The following is an 18,772-nucleotide window of genomic DNA, read 5'->3' on the forward strand; positions in this document are numbered from 1 at the left end:
TCGCGAGAAGAGGTCGTAAACTCGTAGCGTATGCCGCGGCAGCAGCGAGGTATCCAAGAAAGAAAAACGGGATGACAACAGGGTAAAAGGTGAGGGAGCGTTGAAAAAATAAAGAAAGAAAAAGGCCGTACATCTATAGGGCTTCACGACCCAGTGGCATCAGCATGTCCACCACTAAGCACGGCCTTGACCCGTCTCGGATCCTCAACAAACTCGAGCGCCTGTTCCCTCTTGGTCTTCTGCGCCCGTCCCGCGTAGTCGGAGCGATCAAGATCGTCAAGGTCACTGCCAACCGAGCTCAGCGAGCTCATGGAGCTCGAGCTCGGGCTCCGGTTCATGACCATGTTGACCCGCTGTCCGGCGGCCTTCTTGTACTCGACCTGCTGCTTCTTCATGGAGACGAGGCGCTCGTCGGCGCAGTGCATCGCGACGACGCCGAGGCCGGGAAAATTATGTTCAAGAAAGTCGCGCAGCAGCGGCAGCACCGACTCGTCAGGCCGGTACGTGCCCGAGTCGTTGTCGATGATGAGTTGGTAGTATGCCGGGTCGTCAGGCGGGGGCTCGGTCGGTGGACCCCCGGGTATGTCTTTCGCTGGGTGCGTGTTTTCCGCGGGCTCGAGATCCGACGAAGCCGATGGTCGGTCGAGGCGACGGATGAAGAATTCGCCCGAGCAGGCAATGTAGGTCGCGACATCGCTGTGCATTGTGTGCTTGCTCAGCATGTCGATGCTGAATTCGCTGCCCGTCTCGGTGAAGCGGAACATGCCGTCGAGGGTCAACACATATGTGAAGATGCGACCGCCCTCGTCAAAGTGAGCGAGGCGGAGGAACTGCTGCGAGGCTTCCTCGGAGCAGGGGGCAAAGGTCCCAGCCTCGGTCGTCGGACTGAAGTTGTAGACGCGGCGGTGCTGTTTATGGAGCGCCTTGTTGAGGATGCGGCCGCGGAGGCCCTTGCCAGCGAACATGAGAGCGATCGAGGGGCGAAACTCGACGTAGCGGTGGTACAACTCGGAGGGGACGGGGCCTGAGAGATGCATCTCGTTGGATTGAAAGCTGGGTTTTGTTAGTGGGTGTCGAGAGGGAAGTCTGACAGGGTGATGATGCTCACTCGTATTTCTGCATCTTCTTGGGGTCGGGTTCCTCTTCCGAGTGCTCCTGTCTGAGGTCGTCCTGGTTGTCCTTGTTGACTTTGGTCCCTGTGAGGCGTCCGATGGTCGGGCTGAAATGCTTAAAGTAGATAGAGGGCCCGATGGTGTACATCTGGGCGTGAGGCGGGTTAGACCGACCGATCACCTGCATGCTGACCCAGAGACTCGGCGTCATGTCGACGTGGGGATCGAAACGGCTCGTGATGGCCTTGAAAAAGTAGGCTCGCTTGCTGCCCATGCGCTTCTTGGCCTTGAACTCACGCCCTGGCGGCGGGATCCCAGCCCAGTCTTCGCTGACATGGTTGACCTTGATCGTCACGTTACCGAGACGGTCGTCCGAGTCGGGGTAGTCCTCGTCATAGATGCGGCACTTGAGGGTGAAGCCGGCGGCTGGGATGTTGGCAACGACCCATTCCTCATCCCAGACGGGCTCGGTCGTGCGGCGCATGGTCCGGGTGCGGCGATACAGGTCGGGGTCCTCGCTGTGTCGTTTCGGCACAGGTGCCTTGAGGGTGGCATGGACAAAGGGGTCGGATGATTGCGTCTTGAGATCGGCAGCAGGCAGGTTGGATGCACGGTGGAAGATGAAGCGAACGGTGAAGCCCGGAGGAGCATCGGGCAGAGGCGTCGGGTCGAAGCCGCCGGGCGGGGCATCCTTCAAGTTCTCCTTCAATTTCTTCTTGTGCTCCGCCAGGGCCACTTTGAGGTCGCCAGAATGGTGATGTGGCTTTTGCTGAGGGGCCTTGTGGCCGGTCGCCTGGGGATTGGCTTTGCTCTGGACGTGGTCTTCGAGGGCGCCGCTCGGGGCCGGCCCATGGGGCGTGCCGTCTCCATGTGGTATGCGATGAACGTTATCAGCACGGCCGTCTTTTGTTTCGGAAGCGATGCGTGATGATGGTGCCTGATTCTCGGTGTCTTGGTTCGTCACGTTGTCTGAGGAATGCGGTGTTCGTGTTTCCTCTCCATTCGTCGTTGCTTCCTCGACGACAGCGACGGGGTGGGGACCGTCGGGCCCGTTCGCTCGTGTCTCGCCGGCCATTCTCCTCCACTATTTCCTTCCGATCCGTTCGGCGTCGGGACCCTGCCTGCAGGCGCCAGATGACGAACGAGGTCTCCGCGGAGCAGATTGACCGGGCCGTGGGCGGGGTTGTCGTAGAGGGAACGCGGCGGCGATGCGCGGTCGCACAAAGCACGAACTCTAGCGTAGAAGTGGGACGAGATGGGCTCTTGGCTTGGGGGGTGCTTGGGACTTAGGTAAGCAGGTCCAAGTCAGTCATCAGAGCAAGTTGGGGTATCAAGATGGGGCAATGAGCCTCTGCGAACGCTCCAAGGAGAAGAGCAAGACGGTTCCATATGAATGCTTCGCCATGACCGAAAAATAAAATAAAAGAGGTCGATTCTCTGCACGCCGCCTGCTAGCCACGCAGTCTCGACCATGTGCCCTGCGACCTTGGAGGGGTGCCGCGCTGCCGAAGTGGAGCAAAGGCGTCGCAATCCCCCCAAGCCGCTTGCCGAGAATCTGACGTCATTTGCATTGGCGTCTGGTGACAGCTCCCGCCATGGGCGTATATGTATCTTCGGGCAGTGGACTCAGTGGGTGTTGTCAGAAGCTGTCCACTGGTCTCAGAGCCCCCTGGTCTCAGAGCCCCCTGGTCGAAACATCTTGCCCTGTGATGCCCCGTGGCTTCGCTTCAGGAAGCTCTCCACGGCAAACCTCATCTGCACCGCGTCCACATCGACCTACCTCCCTCGTCAGCCCTGCCAGCCACTCGGCTACATCGAGTCACGTTGGTGCGTCGCCCTGCCGCCAGAGCCGTTCATCGCTACCCTTGTCTTTCGGGAATAATCACCACTAGCTTCTCAACCGCTGCATGGGATCTGTCGATCGGTACGCCTGCCGCCATAGCGAACAGCCTGCCTTGTACCCCAGCCGTCAACTGTCAGGTGCAAAAAAAAGCACGTTCCAGTGGCTGGCCTTGGGATCCTTGGAACAAGCCTCGCTGCCGGGCTGGGCCCTCGTACTCACCCGTTCATCCCTCACCCAGCGTCACTGCGGTCCACACCTTCCCCACGATGCCACGCGTACTCAATACAGCAGGCGAGCATAGCTTTCCAGTCTGAGTTGCGTGAAGCTGACACGGGCAGCACAGCATGGTATGCACGCCTGAATACTGTCTCACCTGCTTCCTCCAATACCCTGCCATGGCCGACGCTTGCTGATCCGTCTTGCCCAGCAATACTTGTCGATCTCGCAAGGTCAAATGTCAGTCGATCCCCAGGAGCCTCCGGCTGCGAGAGCCGAACCGCTGATCCTTGGACCCAGGCGATGAACGACAACCCATCTGCCAGCGATGCTCTATCGCCGGCCGCTACTGCGAGCGAACTGCACGCCCAACTCGCCAGTCTCTTCCCGAAAGGAGAGACCGTGGGCATAGGGACGCAGTCGCGAGTAGGTTTTCGAGTTGGAGAACCCGTCTTGCATCTAGAATCTAACCACGGCCAGGCCCCGGCCCGAAATGGCCATCACCGGACAATCCTCGCAAGGCGCTCGCGTCGCCAGACATCGCCCGTATCTTCCACCACTACATCATCGAGATAGCCCCGTGGTATGACCTCAGCGATCCGGCATCCAGCTTTGCTACGAGACTTCCTCGGCTCGCATTGGAGATGCCCCTGCCATTCAGCGCCATCATCGCCCAGGCGGCCATGCAGATCTGCCAAACCACGGTGCCGAGCCAACGACCAGTTGCTGAATTCTACCACGGCCATTGCGTTCGGCTCCTCATCGAGTTGCGTGACGACTGTGGCTCGGTCGAGTCCGAAGCTGCCCTGGCCGCTGTGTGTCTCCTGCGGTCGTACGAGATTCTCGACGGTACGTGCTGGACGTTGCCTGTCAAGCTGGGTATGGTGGCTGAATGGCAACAGAGGAGATCGATCCAAACAGACACCTGCACGGGGCCTACTCGCTAGCCTCACGCCAAAAGCTGCTGCTAGATAACGGCTTTCGCACGTTGTCGAGTGCGGGATTCTGGAACTATCTTCGCGAGGACATTACCTACAGCTTGTTCGAGGAGCAGCCCCTGAAGATGGATCTCGAGAACATTCCCATGCCGACGCTGCAGCTGGAGGATCATGACCATCTCAACGCCATATCCCTCGTCCTCGGCCGCATCCTCAACGCCCACTTCAACGACGGCTCTCCCGGCCGGGATCAGCCTGCCTCTGTCTCTGCCATGTTGCCCGTGCTGCAATCCTGGCAAAAGGCCCTGCCTCGACATTTTGAGCCGCTGTGTAGGGACAACAGTCGCCCGAGCGGTGCCCTACCTTTGGTTTGGATGCTTGGGGACTGCCATGGTGGGTGGCCCTGCAACTTTGCCAAGATCCGGTCTAACATTGTGTAGCTGCTGCACGACAATACTTCCTGGTATCCATCATGGTGCTCTGCATGGTCATGCCACTCGAAACGTTGACCGAGATCCTGCAACTTGTTGAGACCGACCTTCCCTCAAGTCCGTCTCGAGAAGTTATTTTGGAAACCCACGCTCTCGAGGTGTGCGGCTTGGCCTTCACGGCAAAGTCAAATCCTGTTCTGGTCAATGCCTTCGGGCCCATATCATACTGTGAGCTTGCGTTAGCTCATCAGGGTGCCAAGAGAAAGTACTGACGCTGGTGAAAGGTGCAAGACACATACGCCCAGAAGCGTCTCGACAGGAACTCCTGCGTTGCCTGGCCCCTTGCAAGAAGACAGTCGGGTGGCCTGTTCAACGACTGATGGACGACTTGCAGAGTCGGTGGCGCGTGTCCCCGGCTTGAAGATTTTTGGAGAAACTTGCTTCGGGTCAAAGGCTCGTGGTTGTAGGGTATGAATTTCGCGGCGAAATCAAGTCCGGGTCCTGTTAAGATCACGAATGGTGGCGTCGAGTCAACCCCTAGTTTGGGCTTGGTCTTGCAGGGTTTCCTAGGCGTCTCGTTTCACACGACAGGCGACGACGACATAAGGAGTTCACGAAGATCCTATTGTCAAATATTCGAGATTCTCAAGTATCATAGTGTTGCCGAACTTCGTTGGTTCTGGGGCTTTGTTTCATCGATTGATCATGTTTCGACGCCCAGGGTATCGAGAAGCAGGCTGGCTGGTCAAGGATTTTGAAAAGCCATGGCTACCGTTGTGGGCCATTCACCTCGATTGGCCATCCCATCGGTAACGCAAAGAGAGAAAGAGACGCTGGATTCCCGCACCATGGAGCTGGCTGTGTGTTACATCCACCAAGAGGGTCTGGTATTTATCGAAGATGTTGTGTCGCAAATGTCATCGACGGTTTGAGCGCCCAGATGACGTACGACGCTCGCATCCGGCAAGCCCATGGTGAAGATGGTCCATTCGACTACAGCCTGGCCAGCCTCCATCAGGACCCGCCATCTGTAGCCGAACACACCTTTCCCAGGTCCCTCTCAGCGCCGACGAGGTCACTTTGACGCTGGCTTTGCTCACCCCTCACCTGTGTACTCCCGTCGTCGGCATGACTCCCGCCAGTGACTCGACGCAGATCTGGCTCGGCACCAATAACGACGAGACTTCCGCCCAGAAAGGTGCCGACGGCGACCGCGAGAGTGATTGCATCAAGCAGGACCTTTTCGAGAAGAATCAAGCTACCCATGAACTCTGCCAGTCAGTTGTCAAGTAGGGTGTATGAAATTGACGCCTCTGGGGCGCAGTGGTGCCCAATCTGAACCCGGACGTCAGGGTCGTGCTGACTATGATACACTTTGCACCTTGATATCGCAACCACATGAGGCTGCAGTTCGCTAAGAATATGCATCCGATACTTGAGGGACGAACTCGGGCGCTCAACGTTCCGGTGGGCTGGGGACGGCTGGACGATATGCCGCCTGACCCTTTTGGTGAGGGTTTGGGAACAGCAATGACTTTGACTAGGTGCTGCGAGAGAGGCGCCATGGGAGAATATCGTCAAACGGTCACATAGAGCATGAATGAAACTACCACATTCATGAGGCTCGAAGCCTGGTGTCTTTTGCGACCAGTGAAGGCTAAGTTGGACTGCTTGGTCGCAACCCCTGCGGATACCTTTCACGAGGGGAGTTTGGGCGTGCCAGCAAGGCCATCAATGACTGACCTTCAAAGTCTGCAGACACAACTTTTTTTGCCATCGTAACCTTTAAGACCGTCCTGTCGGAGAAACAGGAAGGGCATAAATTTATAAAGAGGCCGACGGCCTATCACCTCGACGAACTTCTTCCTCCATCCCTCAATCACTACCATCGAAACTTGAGTAACCTACTCCCTTCCCACGCAAAAGCAATCCCACCACATCGGCTATCGATACAAAATCAACACCATGAAGGCCAACACCCTCGTCATCGTGGCCGCCTGCGCCCTCGCTCAGACCGTCGCCGGCGGACCCATCACCCCTCTCTCCAGGGCCGCCAGCGCCACCAACACCACCATCGCCGCCAACACCACGAACACCACCGCCAACACCACAAACACCACCGCCCCTACCACCCTCGACAAGAGCAAGGAGCTCCCCTTCCTCACGACCCTCAAGAGCAGCAAGAAGCTGCAGGACTCGATCCTGCCCAAGATTGGCAGCAACATCGACCTCGACAAGGCCAACACAATGCAGGACCTGATCGGCGAGCTCTCGGACGCCGAGCTCGCCCGCCTCACGTCCGTCTTCGACGAGCAGGACATGGCCCGCCTCACCACCAGCGGCTTCGACGAGGCCGACCTCGCCAAGCTCGCCAGCCTGCCGGCTCTCGCGCCCGCCCCGGCCCCCGCGCCTGCCACCTTTCTTTCGGCTCCCGCGTCCGACAAGGAGAAGTTCGTCAAGGACAGCAGAGACTTCAGCCACGCCCTCGCCGGGATATTCGAGGAAGCCAGCAACGACAAGGAGGAGCAGATCATCTTCGACAACGTCCTCAGCTTCCTCGGCCTCGAGGTCGGCGACGTCTTCGACCTGGCCAAGGTGGAAGACGCCCTGCTGGAAAAGATGTCGGAGGACGTCGTCGAAGACGTCCCCGGCTATGAAAACGGTCGCGAGGCTGCTGTCGTCAAGAGGGGCGAGCCGAAGGCGAAAAAGGGCGAGGGGAGTAGGTGGACGAGGAAGGGCAAGAACATCTGCCCCTATGACCGTGAGGACTTGACTGGCTGCCAGCGGCCTTCGGCGCACGACGACCACCAGCAGCTCTACGACAACGCTGTAAGGTTCATTGCGCAGTGGGAAAAGGATTACAAGGAGCAGGAGGAAATTACGCAGAGGCTGTTTGAGAAGGAGCAGCGCGAGGAGCGCGAGGCCATGGAGAAGGCCAAGAAGAAGACGGCTTAAACGCCTAGTCCGACTGAGTCAAGCGCGAGTGGCAGCTATCAGGAGGATGCTTGTTTTTGTTTAGGCGGAGCCATCATCCCTGAAGCCTCCGACTGGTGTTCGTAGGAAAAGACGTAGATTTAGTTTTTATCAGTCATAACAGATCATCAAATGAGTACTGCTCCAGTGAAGTGGAGATGAAGTGTGGTTTCATTACTATCAACATTCAAACATTTCGTCATTTATTTCTTGGAGGCGTTTACAGGCGGCTCGACGTCTTGACGGCAGGCGCCTTCTTGACATCGAAGCGGTCGAGGTTCGAGACCTTGGTCCATGCCGCGACAAAGTCGTTGACAAACTTCTTCTCGCCGTCGGCGCTGCCGTACACTTCGGCAAGGGCGCGCAGCTCGGCGTGGGATCCGAAAACGAGATCCGCACGCGTGGCAGTCCACCTCTTGTCGCCAGTCTTGCGGTCGCTACCCTCGAAAAGCTCGTCGTCGCTGCCGGTAGCCTTCCATGCCGTGCTCATGTCGAGCAGATTGACAAAGAAGTCGTTGGACAGCTGGCCGGGGCGCTTGGTCAGGACGCCATGCTGGGATCCGTCGTAGTTGGTGTTCAGAACGCGGAGGCCACCAACAAGGGCGGTCAGCTCAGGCGCCGACAGCGTCAGGAGGTGAGCACGGTCAACAAGGAACTGCTCAGTCTTGACGCGGTCGGTCGAGTGGCCGTAGTTGCGGAAGCCGTCGGCAAAGGGCTCGAGGTGGCTGACGGACTCAATGTCGGTCTGCTCCTGCGTGGCGTCGCCACGGCCAGGAGTGAAGGGGACGGTGACGCTGTGGCCGGCGGCCGAGGCGGCCTTCTCAACAGCGGCGTTACCGGCCAGGACGATCAAGTCGGCGAGAGAGACCTTCTTTCCACCCTGCTGAGCGTCATTGAAGCTCTTCTGCACACCCTCAAGGGCCTGCAGAACCTTGGCCAGCTGGGCGGGGTTGTTGACCTCCCAGTCCTTCTGAGGGGCGAGGCGGATACGAGCGCCGTTGGCACCACCGCGCTTGTCGCTGCCGCGGAAGGAAGAAGAAGCTCCCCAGGCAACGGAGATGAACTGCGAGGGCTCAGGTCCGGAGGAGAGGATCTCCTTCTTGAGAGCCGCAATATCGCTCTCGTCGATCAGAGGGTGGTCAACAGCGGGGATGGGGTCCTGCCACAGGAGGTCTTCGGCAGGGATTTCAGGGCCGAGGTAGCGAGCCTTGGGGCCAAGGTCACGGTGAAGGAGCTTGAACCAGGCGCGAGCGAAAGCATCGGCAAACTGGTCTGGGTTCTCGAGGAAACGGCGAGAGATCTTCTCGTACTCGGGATCGAAGCGCATGGACAGATCGGTGGTGAGCATGGTAGGGCGGTGCTTCTTGGACGAGTCGTAGGCATCGGGAATGATCTCGTCATCCGTCTTGGCCACCCACTGGTTGGCGCCAGCAGGGCTCTTGGTGAGCTCCCACTCGTACTTAAAGAGGTACTCGAAGTACTTGTTGCTCCACTTGGTCGGGGTCGCGGTCCAGGTGACCTCGAGACCGCTGGTGATGGTGTCGGGACCCTTGCCAGACTTGTATCCGTTCTGCCAGCCGAAACCCTGAGCCTCAAGAGAGGCACCTTCGGGCTCGGCACCAATCTTGTCGTTGGGGCCGGCGCCGTGGGTCTTGCCGAAGGAGTGACCACCAGCAATGAGAGCGACGGTCTCCTCGTCGTTCATGGCCATGCGGCCGAAGGTGGTGCGGATGTCGTGGGCAGCCGCAACAGGGTCGGGGTTACCATCGGGGCCCTCGGGGTTGACGTAGATCAGACCCATGTGGGCAGCACCGAGAGGCTTCTGCAAGTCACGGGTGTGGGTGCCCTTGTCATGGCCCTCGTCGGTGACGAGGCTGCCCGGACCCTTGTCGCCCTTGTTGCCACCAGAGTAGCGGACGTCGTTGCCAAGCCAAGTGGTCTCGCCACCCCAGTAGACCGACTCGTCGGCCTCCCAGACGTCGGCACGGCCACCAGCGAAGCCGAATGTCTTGAAGTCCATCGACTCAAGGGCGACATTGCCGGTGAGAAGCAGCAGATCAGCCCAAGAGATCTTGTTGCCGTACTTCTGCTTGATGGGCCACAACAGGCGACGAGCCTTGTCGAGCGAGACGTTGTCGGGCCAGCTGTTGAGGGGAGCAAAACGCTGCTGGCCCTGGCCACCACCACCGCGGCCGTCGAAGACGCGGTAGGTACCGGCGCTGTGCCACGCCATGCGAACGAAGAGACCTCCGTAGTGACCAAAGTCGGCGGGCCACCAGTCCTGAGAGTCGGTCATGAGGTCCTTGAGATCCTTCTTGACGGCATTGTAGTCGAGGCTGTTGAAGGCAGCAGCATAGTCAAAATCGCTGCCGAGGGGGTTCGTGACATCTGTGTGCTGACGGAGGATGTTGAGCTTCAGAGCATTGGGCCACCAGTCACGGTTGCGGGTGCCGCCGCCGCCGACATTGTTGAGTTGGTGGACGGGGCACTTGCTCTCCGACTCGGCCATATTGGGTGAGTCGGTGTGGTTGTGTCTGCGGTTTATAAAGTGTGATTGGAGGGGTACTCGATGATACCTGGTCGACGTGGCAGGACGAGGTATTGCGAGGAATCTGGAGGAGGAGGAGGAAAGACGCAGGGAAGGAAGGAGAGGAGGGGTACGGAGAAGGGGCATGAAGAAGATCTGTCAGGGGGGGCAAAATGGCGGAAGCAGGGTCCTTTATGAGGGCAGCACGTCAGGCAAGGGAGAAGGAGGGAGGAGAGGGGGGGGGGGCAAGAGAAACGGGGTGGTGCCTTCGAACTGAACAGAAAGAAGGCATGCATGCACTTGTTATCAGACGTGGTAGCTGCGACCCCGCATTGCGAGGTCGGTCGTGGCCATCGGCGCGCACACGCACCCGTTTGGGCAATTTTCAGTGAGGAGCATGACGAATCCCTTGCTCCCCGTTGGCTGGCGCTGTGGCCGAAAACATAAATTTGTCATTTGTCAGGGAAGGTCCGACATACATCGCGGCTTCCCAGCAGACCCAGGTGTCGGGCTAGTTGGCAGAGGAGGGGCAACCTGATGCATGATGCAATGACTGGCTGGGTCCCCCGTCTGGACCTGCCGTGCGGGGGAAAGCTAAGAATAGGCCCCGCAGCGGCGGTGTGAGGGTGGGCTGTCGCCATCAAGGTCCGCCATGGCGTAGGAAGGCGGGCGGGCATAAAAGTCGGGGGTGGGCACCCGGGGTATAAAGGACCCAGCTCGCGTACGAATTGCTTCGAGAACGGGAACTTGAGTATTGGGCAAGTTGCTTGTCGTCGATTGGGATTGTCTGGGGAAGTGGGAGCTTGGGGACCTCGAAAACGCACCTCGGCCGACGCATCGATTTCTCGTCTGTGTCGCCTCGCAGTGGCAGGTGTTGTCGTGGTGGGGCACGCATGGTGAGGGGCAAATTCTGGCCATTCACAGGAGCCCGGTCATCGAGCCGTCAGCTGCCGAACGCCATCAGAGTTCGTGCTATCCCTGTTGCGACGTCCCAAGAAACGTGGGAAACACCGAGAGAATACCGAGGAGGGGCTGCGGAACGACCTCGGAACCTCCAAGGCTACTCTTTCCTCTTCGTGTCTGGATGCTGAATCAACCTAAATCAACCACAGCCGGCCATCTCGGACCTTCGCAGTAGTGGTCAGACTGTGGCAATGCACCACCATCCTACTCGCTGCGAGGTCAGTCGGTCATCAAAGGGTGCTCGTCGCGGCCAATCGATCGTGGACTGCTCACCACCCTTTCATGCTCCGAACTTTCCTCCACCCGGGCCCGGTCTTTGGGACTCGAAAAATACATATGATGGGACCCATTGCCCTGCACTGCGCACTCTGTTTTATCAGATCTTATCAGACTTGCTTCCTGGCACATCTTTTCTCATCTTGAGACCCCGTTATTGCATCATAGACGGTCTCCATCGTTGACAAGAACGCCGGGCCAAATCCTCTTTTTCAGGCACAGGCTTCACATCTGGCTCGACTCGTGTTCGTATTGGTTCAGTGCTGACCGCAAACTGAGTCACAAAGATGCAAAGCGACCCTCTGAGTGTGATATTTTTACACGTCACGTACGCAGCTGAGGAGCCTAGTGGCCTACTGATCATGGTCAGCCGATCAAAGTTTGACAAAACGTTGAGGTAGCACCATCTTGACCCACGCGCGATTTACCGCGCGTCCCCCTGCAAGCTGGGTTGAGCGAGAAGCGAAACCATCGCGCAGTCACGTGTGATGGTGTCTACAGCTAGACCAAGACCAACAGCCGTTTCAATTGAGGAAACAAGCCTGGCAAGAGTGGGGGCGCCAATGTGAAGTATCGGATCAGCAGACACCTATCTCGCTCATATTCCTAGGACACTCTAAAGCCACGGCCGAGCCGAGCGTGTCGGACATCATGTTCACCGGACGGCGTTGGGCCGTCCAGCAGCGCCCTCTGCGTCTACAGGCTGGTTTCTTACGCCATAACCTGCCCCAAATGACTTCAGAATAGTGAAGGCTCGAGAGTTGCCTGCAATTTCCCACCGAGCATCCGAAAGTGTTGACCGCCTGACCTTGACTGTTGTGTTATCCGGGGCACTGTGACATCGTCCATAACGATGTTATCGAATACTGTATTGGCTCCCCAAGCCAGGCAGCATCGCTAAGCTTTTCTTGCCATCTGCCAAGTTGGCTTCATCATGAGACAGCCGTCCGCGCCTGGTACGCTAGCCGCGTTTCTCACATCGGAGGATGATTTAATTCAGACATTGGACGTGGACGCTGCTATCGTTCACATGGATCAGTGAATATCGGTCGTCGATGGGCTCGTTCGACGTCCCTAGGCCTCGGCCTTCGACTAGCTACGCTGCCTTCCTGTACCCTCCATCACATCATTCCATGAATGTTGTGGCAGCCCGACGAGTCCTCCCACGAAGGTCTCATGGCGCATCGGGAATTTCAAGTGGACCGGCATTCGGAGGGACTCGACTACCGGACGTTTGACGGCGTTACCTCGTACCGGTATTAGAGGATCCGCCTTTGGCAAAGGCTTATGCCCCGAGGTCCTCATAGCCTTTGAGATGAACCATCAGCCTCTTGGAAGGGACAAAGGCGGACCCGCACGGCTTGTGGTGCCGGGTTGATTCGCCCGGGCGCAGTAGTTTAGGACCCCGAAGTGGCTGTCGGCGGCCGAGCTCGGTGCCGCGAGCCTGTCGCCCAGGCTATGGTAAAATCGGACGCGGAACCCGAATGGCTTGAGGCAATAGCTACAGAGAGAGACGATTCCAGCTGGCAGAAGTGGCCAGTTTTGGTAAAGCTTACGACTGATGAACCCAAGCTGATGGCCCGCGCTGTCTCTGCCTCTGATCAGGAGCGGCTGCTCATGGCGCGGCGTAAACATGTGCACTTGATCTCTATGAGCGTGTCGGCCTCAAATGATATTTCGAATGCATCAATATTATACTACGCCTGTGTAAATCTTGCAAGCGAACATCGTCATTCGCGCATGAGATGATATAATGAAGACAACGCCAATACTATACGACGGTCCTCGAGCAAGCTGGCGACTGCCCCGAAATAACATGAACCAGCGCTGGAGTGATAAGGGTGCCAACGTTGTAGTCTATTCAGTGGCTTTGTCGTAGCAATCTTAATCTGAAGTGACTCACGCGCAATAACTGAAGACAAGGCCCCCTTCGAGTGTACAGTTCTCAAATTTATATATGCTCATGGGAATGAAACTTCCGCCTGACGCGCCGCAGCCGAGACAGCAAAGACTGTCTTCAATATTGGCTTTCCAGAAATGTGTGCCACAGCAGCGGTACGCTTTGTTTGTCCATCATCGAGATCAGTCACGACAAAGTCTCCTTGATCCGCCCGCTGTCAGCAGCGCATTGGCTTGAATGAAAGCCCTCAAGCATTCTCTGCCTGGGAATCCCAGTGATGGTGTCATTGAGCCTCTCATGAATGGTGCGCCGCATCTCAGAGGCTTCTGGAGCAGGCTCTTCGTGTAGTTAGATGTCCTTCGATCTCGGAGGAGAGTCCTTTTCTTCATGGGTGAAAAGGTAGAGACGGGTATCTATGTGCGGACATGGTCCTAAATGACTCGGTCAAAGGAAAGCAGCACCATAATCTGGACCTGGATGGATAAGTGATCCGTTGACATGGGATTATCCTGGGACAATGGAGTTAAGTGGTCGCAAAACTTTGGGGAGTCTCATGACTACCGCATGGTAACTACCATCCGTTCCTCCTGTAATTAGAAACAGAAGAATTCCAAACTTCAACGATATGTGACAAAGATCCAGCACTGAAGGCTATGATTCTTCAACAGCAACCTGCCAGCAGATTGAAAGATAAGACGCAGGCCAAGGGTCTATGAAAACCTAGGTGTCCCTATTGAAAACACGATCTCAACACGGGCATGAATTGACCCAGCGGACTCCAGCAAGATAACCCCTGCTTAGCTGCCACTTGCCACATGGTGAGTTACAATTCTTGGTCATCTCGACGTCGCAAGGCCGTCCAGGAGAAATTGTCTTAGCTCGATCGATGAATCTTTTGCAACTTATCTAGTGAGGTTGTCTCACGTCTCTCAGCCTCCCTAGCACGTGTTGAATGGTTTCCACTACATGCAAATCAATGCGGATGTTGTTCGAGGCAAAGCTTCATTTAAGTGAGATCCAGGGTGATTTGCGGTGCTGTGGTTCTATGAGCTCCTCCTGATCATTCGATCGACTTGAACCTTAATACCCATCACGTATCACGTTGATAACAATGACTCGGTGAAGGCGTCAGCTCCAGCGTTTCTTGCACCAACACGAGAACCACGAAACCCGATCGAATAGAACGACACGTTCTGGACGCATCTGGGCCCAGCAGTCGTCACCATCCATGTCGAACTCCTGGCCTTGACAGCAAACCTCCGGAAGGGTGGAACGACAACCTTTATCTTGCCCCTGTCCCCGGACCAAACCTAGGGGAACCCCCTGGTAAGGATGTGGCGAACCCTTGAACCGCGGTATCCGACCTGCCAGGGCCCCCGCCAAGATGTGCACGATGAGCAGGGGACGTGTTAGACCCACGACGGCGACATGAACCGGGGTCGGCGGGGGCCGACGGCGACTCTACTACGACTAGGTCGCCCGGCGATGTGCGACGGGGTAACCATGCGCTCGCCGCAGCTGCAAAAAGGGTGCTGTGAATCGTGTCAATGTCAATCACAGACTACACAAGTCATGACAAGTGATTTATTCTTGTTTCGTGGAGGTTGCAAACACCCGCGTGTTCCGAAGCCACCTGTAAGCACCATCGCATTCATTGAGCATCACATGTCAGACACCCTCGGTCTTTTTGACGGCAAATAGGTATCATTTGGTTATCCTAGCAAATTAACATCCCCCCCTGCTATTCATAACTCACGCCCTGCACATACGGCCATCGGCAGCGACAGACCACCTCTCACTGCCAACGCCCTTGAGCACGTACAGCCTACCCTCGGGGTCCCACTTATTCTTGATCTTTAGTAGCTCGGCGTAGTTGCCGCCAAAGAAGGCCTTCTGCCAGTTGGGCTGCCTGAAGTCGGCCTCGTTCATGTACGAGCCGCTACCGGGGGTGACGGCCTCGATCTGGGGCATGAACTGCTCAGTCATGCGGCGCTGGGCCTCGAGCATGTTGTCCCAGGGCGCCTTGCTGTCCCAATCGGTGATGAGCTGCATCTGGACGAGGGTGTCGCGCCAGGCGGGGAAGACGGAGTTGTCGGCGGCGCCGGCGGGCTTCTTGTAGGTGCCGGCGGATCCGACGGCGAGGACGCCGTTGGCGGTCAGGTTGCCAATGACGGCCTTGAGGGCCGGGCGGTTGGCGTCCGAGAAAGCGGAGCGGGGGATGAGACGGCCGCCGAACTGGTAGCGGGCCACCTCGAGACTGCCCTTGGGCAGCGGGCCCATGTAGCGGTCGTAGTGGTCGCGGTAGGACAGGGTGCTGTATGCGACGGGCAGGTTGATGCCGATCTCGGTTAGAGCCGTGGTGAAGGGCTTCAGGACGACGTCGCGAACGTGTTCGGCAGACGAGTTCCACAGTGTCAGAGGCTTGACAACAAGCATCATGCTGTTCATGTAGTAGACGACCATGGCGCCGTGGTCGATCATACCGGGGAGCGCATCCTGGAAAGCGTCGATGGCGGCGGCGAACTTCTCGGGCGTCGTCGTGGGCTTGAGGAGCTGGAACAATGCACCACCGACGGGGGCAGCTGGATAGGCGCGAACGGTCATGCCGACGACGACGCCAAAGGTGCCGCCGCCGCCTCCGCTGAGGGCCCAGTAAAGGTCAGGGTTGACCTTGGGCGAGGCCGTCACGGTGCGTCCGTCGGCGGTGATGACGTGGAAGGACAGGGTCTGGTCAGCTGCCAGACCAAACTGTGTGCTCAGGGCAGAGTGGCCGCCACCCTGGGTGAAGCCGCCGGCGAGACCGACAGTGGCACACTCGCCAGTAACGACAGAGAGGCCTTTGGCGTTGGCAGCCTCAAGGATTTCATAGCCCTGAACACCAGCGCCCACGGAGACAGCAGGACCGGTGTAGTATTCATCATCCCAGTCTACAAAGTCGATCGACTTGAGGTGGTTGGTCCAGATGGCAAGGGCACCAGCACCAGTGGATCGGCCAAGGAAGCTGAGCTCAGTCAGTACATGTGTGAAGTCATAAAAGGTTCATTGACCTGGGTAGAGACATACTCATGACCGGTGTTGCGGACGACAACACGAAGGTTGTTGGCCTTGGCGAACTTCAAAGCCCTCGCCACATCAGACGAGCATTCGACATCAACAGCGTAGCTGACGTAGTTGCCGAGGGTGCAGGGCTTCGCACGGTCTGTGAAGGGGTCACAGCTCTGGTTGGCGAAGTAGGTCTGCATGACTGAAGAGGAAGACGGGATGCTTGGACGGGTGTTAGCGATCCGTGGCACCGCAGGAAAGCTAGTCCCACTGGCTCAGGTCGGACTTACTGGGTCAAGGGGTTCGTCCACTGCGACTGCAGCTGGGCACATGCAGCAGCGTCGTAGGTGGGATCATGGCACGGCGAGCCGATGGGCACAGTAGCCACGAGGCGGCCGCCAACGGTAGAGTTGAACCGAGACCAAGCACTCTCCTTGGGCCAGAACGCATCGCCAGGCAGGCAATAGCATGAGCTGGCTGCAGGAGCGGCAGCAGCGCCCTGGAAAGCAGCCAGGGCAGCGGCCTGGAGAGCGAGAGAGAACTTCATCTTGAACGGCTTGAGTTGGACAAGCGTGTAGAAGCTCAAGATACCTTTTACGGCAACGAAGGAAAGATGGAACAAAAGGAGGCGTCAGGGCCAAGGCGCTACGGCTTAGCTCGACTCGACTCAACTTTTGGTGGGAGAAGATACGGCGGACAGACAGAAGCAACAAGCGAATGTGGTGTGCTTGACGGACTTGACTTGAAGCTTGCAGACGACCTCGACGGGGTTTTATTGCTTGACACAGCGGAGAGGTTTGGACGAACCATTGATTCTTAGACCCCTGGAATCGATGGCGGCAGGGCAGTGTACCGCCTCGGCCCGGAGATGACAGTCAAGTCCGTCCTATGCATTGGTGGTGTTCGTGTCGTTGGTCGTTGGCCGATGGACACCCGTGCCGTCGAGTGGCCTCGTCGCGCACCCCTTCCAGAGCTCTCGGCCGAGGGACGTTATGTGCCAATGCTGGGTGGCCAATCGCTCCGGAGACGATGCCCCAATTCGGAATCGTCTATGGTGCATGCAACATGAGCGGAGGTCTGGGCAATGCCATGCGGGGCGGTCCCTAGCCGACACCTTGCATCTGCCTGCATTACTCCGGCTACTAAGCCTACCTACACGACAGGGATTTCATCCTCCAGCCTCCCACCATCATCGGATGCTTGAGCGACAGTGAGGCAGAGAAAAACACAGTCTCCAGCCGAAGGCAAACCCTGAGAGATGCCCCAGAGAACAAAATCGAATCGATGGAAAGCCAGGCAGCTCGTGATCCACCCGGAATGGAGGTTAAGATTGTCGAAAGTATAACTCACCTTAGCACAATGAATGGGCCTTGCCTTACCATATCAAAGCGCTCAGCGGGGCAGCGGGAGCGAGGATGCGAGGTACCGGGGCAGACGGCTCATGGAAGCCCCTGACTCCGATCGTGCCAACCCGGCGTTAATCCCGATCCATATTGCGTGCCTGCGGGGGGATGGATCTCCCTGAAGACAAGAGAATATTATTTCGCCATCTTCAGTGAGTAAAAGTAGGCGAACCATCGAAATGGCCGGCCACGTATCCGGGGCAGCATTGGCCATTCGCAATTCGCAATCTCATTCGATGAGGGTACGTCCATAGATTCGACAGATTGAACACGACCTGCTTCGGAAAACTCATTCAACAGACAAATGGGCAGATACTTCGTAATGATTTGCTGACTTCTCGGCCATTTCTCCCCTCAGTGGCAGTCAGTAGGAGGCCGCATACCAACCCTAGACTGAATTTGCAGGTGATGGTTCATCCCCTAATGCCGCCCTAGTGTACCATGGATGCAGGGGGTTCCATCAGCCGACCGACCAGGTTCGTCTTCTCCTGCGTGCGAAGATGAAGCACACCGAGTACGATTGCCGGCGAAAGATCCCGATGAAGAAGCCAAGTAGCGGCCGGTCCTATGTATGCGGACCAAGTCCAAGATAGGCATGAGCAAGCTGGACAGCAATCAGTTGCTTCTGTCTGCCCAGGCCTGCCCCAACTGCGCTAGAAGACACACTAAGACAGGCGGCGCGCAATTCGAAGACACAGGCTCTACGCCACCGTGGAACCTTTAATTCTGCTGAGAGATGATGCGAATGGCTGTACCAAACTTCGACCACCTCGAAATGCTCCACCCTGCAGGCTATGGGCCCAGACGGTGGGGACCCAGCGGGAAGAGGTGTGGGAATGCTATACACCATTACCCCTGAAGCAGAAACCTCGGATGTTGAGAACCAGAGGGTGTGGCGAAGCTGTCCAAGCTGGCGAGGCTATTGGCTTGTGTGCTGAAGACTCGAGGTTCCTGCACACCATGCAGTCCATCGAACATGGAATGACTCTCGTGGTGTTTCGTCCGAGCGGCCCGACCTCATTCGGCTTAGCAACGCGCCCTCTTCTCCTTGAGACGTTCGATAGCTGGCATCCCCATCCCGGGAGGCACCCGTCAGGGCTCACCTGTAGTGGAGGCGGCTTGGCAGCTAGGAGGCATGGTGGTTCTGC

At 57.5% G+C, this 18,772-nt stretch overlaps 5 protein-coding genes across 5 annotated transcripts; 2 read left to right on the top strand and 3 right to left on the bottom strand.

Moving 5' to 3' along the window:
* Positions 1-143: 143 nt before the first annotated feature.
* D7B24_000599 (uncharacterized protein) lies at positions 144-2,187 on the bottom strand (the record flags this gene model as incomplete). The annotated part of the gene is made up of 2 exons (XM_028634852.1): positions 144-1,053; positions 1,109-2,187. 2 exons carry the CDS (start codon positions 2,185-2,187, stop codon positions 144-146), a joined length of 1,989 nt encoding a protein of 662 aa, XP_028492465.1.
* An 832-nt stretch (positions 2,188-3,019) lies between these two features.
* D7B24_000600 (uncharacterized protein) lies at positions 3,020-5,833 on the top strand (the record flags this gene model as incomplete). The annotated part of the gene is made up of 9 exons (XM_028634853.1): positions 3,020-3,036; positions 3,294-3,302; positions 3,383-3,411; positions 3,472-3,597; positions 3,652-4,020; positions 4,074-4,439; positions 4,550-4,778; positions 4,825-5,008; positions 5,594-5,833. The coding sequence occupies 9 exons, from the start codon at positions 3,020-3,022 to the stop codon at positions 5,831-5,833; spliced, it is 1,569 nt and encodes a 522-aa protein (XP_028492466.1).
* Positions 5,834-6,505: 672 nt separating this feature from the next.
* Positions 6,506-7,495, top strand: D7B24_000601 (uncharacterized protein; the record flags this gene model as incomplete). The annotated part of the gene is made up of 1 exon (XM_028634854.1): positions 6,506-7,495. One exon carries the CDS (start codon positions 6,506-6,508, stop codon positions 7,493-7,495), a length of 990 nt encoding a protein of 329 aa, XP_028492467.1.
* A 238-nt stretch (positions 7,496-7,733) lies between these two features.
* D7B24_000602 (uncharacterized protein) lies at positions 7,734-10,022 on the bottom strand (the record flags this gene model as incomplete). The annotated part of the gene is made up of 1 exon (XM_028634855.1): positions 7,734-10,022. The coding sequence occupies one exon, from the start codon at positions 10,020-10,022 to the stop codon at positions 7,734-7,736; it is 2,289 nt and encodes a 762-aa protein (XP_028492468.1).
* Positions 10,023-14,931: 4,909 nt separating this feature from the next.
* Positions 14,932-16,768, bottom strand: D7B24_000603 (uncharacterized protein; the record flags this gene model as incomplete). Its single annotated transcript, XM_028634856.1, has 3 exons — positions 14,932-16,180; positions 16,243-16,443; positions 16,512-16,768. The coding sequence occupies 3 exons, from the start codon at positions 16,766-16,768 to the stop codon at positions 14,932-14,934; spliced, it is 1,707 nt and encodes a 568-aa protein (XP_028492469.1).
* Positions 16,769-18,772: the final 2,004 nt, after the last annotated feature.

Source organism: Verticillium nonalfalfae, assembly GCF_003724135.2.
Source record: "Verticillium nonalfalfae strain VnAa140/NRRL 66861 chromosome Unknown scaffold_109, whole genome shotgun sequence".
Taxonomy (NCBI): Eukaryota; Fungi; Ascomycota; class Sordariomycetes; order Glomerellales; family Plectosphaerellaceae; genus Verticillium; species Verticillium nonalfalfae.